This window comes from Mizuhopecten yessoensis, unplaced genomic scaffold (assembly GCF_002113885.1).
Source record: "Mizuhopecten yessoensis strain PY_sf001 unplaced genomic scaffold, ASM211388v2 scaffold1379, whole genome shotgun sequence".
NCBI classification, from domain to species: Eukaryota; Metazoa; Mollusca; class Bivalvia; order Pectinida; family Pectinidae; genus Mizuhopecten; species Mizuhopecten yessoensis.
In genome coordinates, this window is record NW_018404017.1 from 2,060,694 (window position 1) to 2,068,095 (window position 7,402).

General features: G+C 35.2%; 1 protein-coding gene across 2 annotated transcripts; it reads right to left on the reverse strand.

Annotated features, from left to right (window-relative positions):
• Positions 1-286: 286 nt before the first annotated feature.
• LOC110460532 lies at positions 287-6,035 on the reverse strand. 2 transcript variants are annotated; one of them, XM_021513505.1, is made up of 4 exons: positions 4,500-6,035; positions 3,956-4,107; positions 1,628-1,780; positions 287-1,256 (listed from the first exon to the last, which is right to left on the reverse strand). In XM_021513505.1, the coding sequence occupies exons 2-4, from the start codon at positions 4,017-4,019 to the stop codon at positions 1,009-1,011; spliced, it is 465 nt and encodes a 154-aa protein (XP_021369180.1). In that variant the 5' UTR covers positions 4,020-4,107; positions 4,500-6,035; the 3' UTR covers positions 287-1,008. The 2 variants fall into 2 exon arrangements, with proteins under 2 accessions (XP_021369180.1, XP_021369172.1); XM_021513497.1 differs by having other exon boundaries at positions 3,956-6,035.
• Between the last annotated feature and the right edge of the window lie 1,367 nt (positions 6,036-7,402).

A 7,402-nucleotide genomic window follows, 5' to 3' on the forward strand; every position in this document is an offset into this window, starting at 1 on the left:
TTGCCCGATCATGTGACTAGTATCATCCGATCAGACACCCTGCTATAAAGATGAAATATAATTGTATATGATAGGAGCAAACTATGATAACTGCGCCAACATGATCGTTGTTATTGAAAAAAAGAAACAAAAGACAGAACAATAAGAAACAAAATCAAGAATAAAATTATCCTCCGTACGTTCTATTACAGTGGATGACTAGTATGATTTAAGTGTGTTTTACAACGACTCTATGCGTAATAAAACAAACAATAGGAATTTTCAAAGAACAAATCTAACGAATATAGAAATTGAAAAACTGTCATGTAGCATGTGTTGTTTTACATTTATTTATATATAACATGTATCTTCTTATAAAAACAAGCACTGATCTACGTTAATACAGCAAAAGAAATCAAAAACAAAAATACATGATGACATGCTCATATAACAGCAAAACTAACACGTGGAAAGCTTTATAGAACAACAACCACACGTAGCACGAGGACACTTTTAGACAATACAAAAAACTCAAAATACAAAAATATATTGCATAAGCAGGTATCTAGAAAATATCCATTTGATGCAAATGGTGACTAATACAAAACCGATACAGAAGCTTTTACATAATTCTAACTAAATACATTGAAGATCAGAAGAACACGTCATTTCGTGTCATTAAGCGTTGCGTATATATTGTAAAGTATATCATTAATAGCTTTGTGGCCTATATCAGATGTTTTGTTTTTGTTATCATCAGGAAATACTGAAGACAAAAACAAGTGCCCACACACAAAATGTAAATCCTCTTTGGTAACAACAGTAGCCATTCACTCAATCACATGTTACTGACAAGTTCATGCCATCTTAAAGTTTTGATGACACGACCATGCCAACTTAAAGTATATTCACAGCATTCAACATGTTGCAAAATTATCACTTAAAAATATCATTTCCTTGTTCACATGACTTGACGAATCTGACCTCAGTTCAAGTGATACTCCGAGTATGGTACATTCTGTCCTCACGTTAGGAAATAGTCCAACAAAGTAAAAGTGCCAACGTAAGCGGCCATGTGGTAACACTACTGGCACGTGATATTCCCTCCTGTGGGCCGTTACAGAAGTCTGTACGACACACGGAGATGCAGACCACAAAGGCCTGATAGTAGGCGCACGTTGATTGGTTGTTAGGTAGAACAGTCTTTAGACGGGGAATGTCCATGTAAGAAAATGTGTGACCGTCGCTACAGTCTCGTATGAAGCTGACATCTTTGTCTGTCGGGAATAAAAAACAATTTAATCAAGACATATGGTAATGAGTAATGAGTATGATTGTCCTAGAGGAAACATTACTAAGATTTAAATAAGAAATTCTAATTTTAACAATATACGACTGTTACACAATTCCAAGGTTTCCGCTAAACAACTTGTTTTTTAAACAAATAGGGAACGATTAATCAACCAAAATTCCGTTGAAATTCCGTTTTTATTGTCTAAATTTCTTTATCAACTTTAATCATTTTCTGTATCAATAAATTTTATTTTTATGACAAATTAGATTTCGAGGATACACAAATATGAATATGTATCTGTTTGTGTTATCGCTTCATAAATTGACTAAATTATCTATATTCTGTAATACTTGCCTGCCTTTTTGATACTTTCTATCATACAATAATGCTGGTTGGGAGCTGAACAGTTCCTGTTAAAGTAACCCCCCTTATTTCTGTCGTGTATTAAAGCGTTATACGAAGTGTCACATCGTCCGGAGTCTGCGCAGGCATAGCATCGTAATGAATCTGGAAAAATATAAAGGATATTAGTATAAACCATATTTTATTTCGTAAATTTGCAATTACAGTATACAGAACATTTAGTTATTACATAGATGAAATAGGATCCAGATATTAATAATATGATAATAATATAGCGCCCTATATAATTTGTAAAATTATTCTAAACCGCTTTACAACATATGGATAATTATATGTGTTATGATTTATAAACAATAAGGGCATACAAATCACCATTGTACCTTAACAAAGAGTCTAAAATGGAGACATGAGGAGGTGGCTTTCTATATCCTTCTAGAATTTGCCCATGGTATTTGAAGGTTATTCTTACATATGAATGAAATGCAATCTTCTCAACTATATTAAAAGTAGATTATTTTTTTCCTAATTTTCATAATGATAGTCAAAAGCCAAGGAACGGAATTCTGAGAATACTTTGTGCTGGGTATTAATTCGACTATGTTGTTATGAAAAAAGTACTTAAAGAACCGTGCAGAGCGTTAAAAATAAAAATGGTCGATGCAACAGATAAAATAATCTGAAACTACATGTGGTATTCCATGTGAAGCTACCAGAATAAATTCAAACTACAAAGTTACGGTCAGTCTTCAGGGACTGATAGTGCACCAACACAATCAACCACCTTGTGGGGTAAAATGTTCACTTATAATACCATATAAGGAGACACTGACTTTATAAAACAAAATAAGGTTGATTCAGAAAGTAAATCAGGGTAAGTGTTTAAACCCTTGGTCACTTCGTCCATTGAAGGATCATCAGTGGTACTACCGGTCAAACGGTTGTAAAGCCATGTGTAAAGTGGTCAGAAATATACATAGAAAACAGCAAAATATGAAAGATCCCTAAAACATCTATAAACCTCTATAAACAAATTTACAAATGCTGGCTGCAACATATCATTATTTTGAAACCGATATTTAATGTCTAATACATTTAGGCTCCATTGCTACTGCAAACCCCAGATCTCGTCAGTCTACCAGCAGAATCAACAACCACCTTGGTGCGTAAAATCATCAATGGAAATAGCTATGTAAAAACAAGTCGATGCAATAAGCCAAAGTAAATATTTTCACTTTACTAAAGCTTTAATAACTTATTAAAAGTTCTTGTAGATTGGGCTTAGGTAAATGTTATGCTACCAAACTATAGCATTACGTAACATCAATTTTTTATGTTGCTTCATTATTTGTGAAACGTAGTCGAAATGTAACACAGCCGATCAAAGGCTGTATAATAACTACCTAACAGATAATTAATCATATCATTTTTCTTAATTTACCCATCAAAATATTCAATAACCAATTATAATACATATAGAAAAAAATAGTATCGTGCTTTACGTATACCCCATCCAAATGTTCCTAACATTGCAAACAACCGCCACTTCTTCATTAGCTAGCTTTTTGTAAGTTTTCATGATAGGTTTAAGTGAATGTGACTTAATTGATCGATGATAAGAACAAAAATATTTTAAGGCATTAAGTCTAGACAATTCCTGTTGTTAAAGGGCTAAAAAATATTCATCAGTAACAAGATATTAATACCGATGTCAATCAACAATGGTCACATGGTGTGCATAATATATCTCAGGCGTACTATGTAGGAATACATGAAATTACATCAATCTAGTTTACTTTGTCCAAAATTAGAAGATGAATGCATCACTTCAGAAGAGAAAAATATTTCATGAAAGAAGATAACCCAATCAACGCATGGTAAAATATGTTCAAACTCACTGAAAGGTAGACCTGCGTCTGAACGATGTTTTCTTCACCCTCTTATATCAAAGTTTCACAGTACACAAACACTGTACTTCTAAGGCCGTACGTTTAATTGTTTGTGTATAAAGTAAAAATTTGATATTACATATTTCGGAAGTGATGAATCTTATCGAAGAAATTCATTCTGTAATAATGTACAACACGATCATGTATTGTTCAAGCAATATCTGTGTTAGGCATTGCTTGTTGAGGATACTTGCAAATACCGGCCTCTTAATGGAAGTACACTAATGTTTGAATGTATTAGTAACTAATAGAATGTTCCCCCGATTTAAGTAAAATTTGCACAAGTGATAATGTCAGCGAAAAAAATAATAAACAATTGCAAGGATGGAAATTAACTCCTCCTAAATTAAACAGTCAAGTAAATGTAGCTTACCTGTCTTTTTCATCATGTTAAGTAATACACAAAGTAGCAGCGCAGCTCCCGACATTGTCTTCATTTTCCGTCGGCAAGGCGTTTCACGCACCTGCGCATGCGCATACCTGTCTCGGCCAGAGGTACGGGTATATGTGTGAATACATCGGTATCTAATTGCAAACATAGAGGATCACTAGTTACACCCGCGTTGTCAACACGAGAGTTAAAGGCCACAAAGGTCACGGGAAACACTTCATCTGACGTGATTTTGTGTCTAATATAAAAACATAGAGTATTATAGCTATCTTTGGAGTTAATAGAGTTTGCTATTTTTTAGCGAGAGGAAATGATTATACTATTACTTTTCCTTTAAACAAAAACCAATTAATTTTCCCCTTAAAAATGTAGATTTGTTGTAATAATTAGCACACGTTAATGTATACGTTGTTTCTCAATCCGGGCCAACAAGATTGATTAATGCAAGTTTAACATGTTGCTTATAACTTTTGAAAAAACATTAAGTTTAAACTATCATTGTTGTTGATAAAACAAACTGACATACCAGGACGGTGTTCCTTTCTAGCCGTCGAAGGGCGTTTTCTTATATGCAACGTGGGGGCGAATAGTCGATCGATTGTACATTTTTATTAAAAGCGTTCTACTTCAGCTAAACCTTTTCCTTGCAGCCTATACACCCACTTAACCTTTCTCCAGCACACTGGTACCACAAACACATATTAACTAACCAAGCATACAATAGACTTATCAAACAACATATCATTATCACTAATATATCCTGGTGTATTAACCCGATATGTTTGATATTTCTGTAGTAGCTTGGATAGGGTATGTTCTAGCAAGGGAATCTAGTTAAGGATATTATGTTATTAAATTTTCATTCCTCGGCTGTAAGGAAAGGTAATCCCAGGTAAATAGCGTACCTCTGAGGTCTAAAGAAGGTGTGGACTAGCCTTTTACGTGTTATAATCGTTCAACATTACAGTTAACATTTAGATGTCATTACTTAACATCAAAACCATTCCCTGATTTGGTGAGAGTTGTGAACGTATGATGTGGACAGCGTAACGTAAACATTGTCAGGTTTCCGGGTGGGTGTTATCTTATACAAATACAACATTCAAAAAGCTGTCTTGATGGATTTCGGAACGGAGTTGGTAATTTATCAAGATTGAATTTAGAAAAAATATAAAGGTATGACGTGGGATAGCAGTGTTATTTGAATGTCTCAATATCACTCCCAACATACCAAGGTGTGCTGAATCATTTTATCGTTCATACTTGAACTTTTTACTTTATGAAGATTTTTTTAGTCTTTATAGAACACTGACATAACTCTTCGTAAGCTGCATTATTCAGCCAGCTCAAACTCGCAATACTCAAACTCCATCTTCACTCTCCATTACTCAAACTCCATTTCTCACTCTCCATTACTCAAACTCCATTTCTCACTCTCCATTACTCAAACTTCATTTCTCACTCTCCATTACCCAATCTCCATTTGTCACTCTCTATTACTCAAACTCCATTTGTCACTCTCCATTACTCAAACTCCATTTCTCACTCTCCATTACTCAAACTCCATTTCTCACTCTCCATTATTCAAACTCCAAATTTCTCACTCTCTATTACTCAAACTCCATTTCTCAATCTCCATTACTCAAACTTCATTTCTCACTCTCCATTACTCAAACTTCATTTCTCACTCTCCATTACTCAAACTCCATTTCTCACTCTCTTTTACTCAAACTCCATTTCTCACTCTCTATTACTCAAACTCCATTTCTCACTCTCCATTACTCAAACTCCAAATTTCTCACTCTCCATTACTCAAACTTCATTTCTCACTCTCCATAACTCAAACTCCATTTCTCACTCTCCATTACTCAAGCTCCATTTTCCACTCTCCATTACTCAAACTCCATTTCTCACTCTCCATTACTCAAACTCCATTTCTCAATCTCCATTACTCAAACTCCAAATTTCTCACTCTCTTTTACTCAAACTCCATTTCTCACTCTCCATTACTCAAACTCAATTTCTCACTCTCCATTATTCAAACTCCAAATTTCTCACTCTCTATTACTCATACTCCATTTCTCACTCTCCATTACTCAAGCTCCATTTTCCACTCTCCATTGCTCAAACTCCATTTCTCACTCTCCATTACTCACACTCCAAATTTCTCACTCTCCATTACTCAAACTCCATTTCTCACTCTCCATTACTGAAACTTCATTTCTCACTCTCCATTACTCAAACTCCATTTCTCAAACTCCATTTCTCACTCTCCATTTCTCACTCTCCATTACTCAACCTCCATTTTCCACTCTCCATTACTCCAACTCCATTTCTCACTCTCCATTACCCAAACTCCATTTCTCACTCTCCATTGCTCAAACTCCATTTTCCACTCTCCATTATTCAAACTCCATTTCTCACTCTCCATTTCCCACTCTCCATTACTCAAACTCCAAATTTCTCACTCTCTTTTACTCAAACTCCATTTCTCACTCTCCCTTACTCAAACTCCATTTTCCACTCTCTATTACTCAAACTCCATTTCTCAATCTCCAGTACTCAAACTTCATTTCTCACTCTCCATTACCCAATCTCCATTTGTCACTCTCTATTACTCAAACTCCATTTCTCACTCTCTATTACTCAAACTCCATTTGTCACTCTCCATTTCTCAAACTCCATTTGTCACTCTCTATTACTCAAACTCCATTTCTCACTCTCCATTACTCAACCTCCATTTCTCACTCTCCATTACTCAAACTCCAGTTTCCACTCTCCATTACTCAAACTCCATTTCTCGCTCTCCATTACTCGAACTCCATTTTCCACTCTCCATTACTCAAACTCAATTTCTCACTCTCCATTATTCAAACTCCAAATTTCTCACTCTCTATTACTCAAACTCCATTTCTCCCTCTCCATTAATCAAACTCCATTTCTCACTCTCCATTCCTCAAACTCCATTTCTCACTCTCTATTACTCAAACTCCATCTGTCACTCTCCATTTCTCAAACTCCATTTGTCACTCTCTATTTCTCAAACTCCATTTCTCACTCTCCATTACTCAAACTTCATTTTCCACTCTCCATTACTCAAACTCCATTTCCCACTCTCCATTACTCAAACTCCATTTCTCACTCTCAATTACTCAAACTCCATTTTCCACTATCCATTACTCAAACTCCATTTCCCACTCTCCATTACTCAAACTCCATTTCTCACTCTCCATTGCTCAAACTCCATTTCTCACTCTCCATTACTCAAGCTCCATTTTCCACTCTCCATTACTCAAACTCCATTCCTCACTCTCCATTACTCAAACTCCATTTTCCACTATCCATTACTCAAACTCCATTTCTCACTCTCCATTGCTCAAACTCCATTTCTCACTCTCTACTACTCAAACTCCATTTCTCACTCTCTTT

What these genes read in the sequence shown, in the direction of transcription:
- LOC110460532 (XM_021513497.1), bottom strand. Translation starts at nt 4,121, where the DNA reads ATGTTTGCAATTAGATACCGATGTATTCACACATATACCCGTACCTCT. An exon ending in TAACATGATGAAAAAGACAG is followed by an intron (nt 1,781 to 3,955) that starts GTAAGCTACATT and finishes ATATTTTTCCAG; the next exon opens with ATTCATTACGATGCTATGCC. An exon ending in AGAAAGTATCAAAAAGGCAG is followed by an intron (nt 1,257 to 1,627) that starts GCAAGTATTACA and finishes TATTCCCGACAG; the next exon opens with ACAAAGATGTCAGCTTCATA.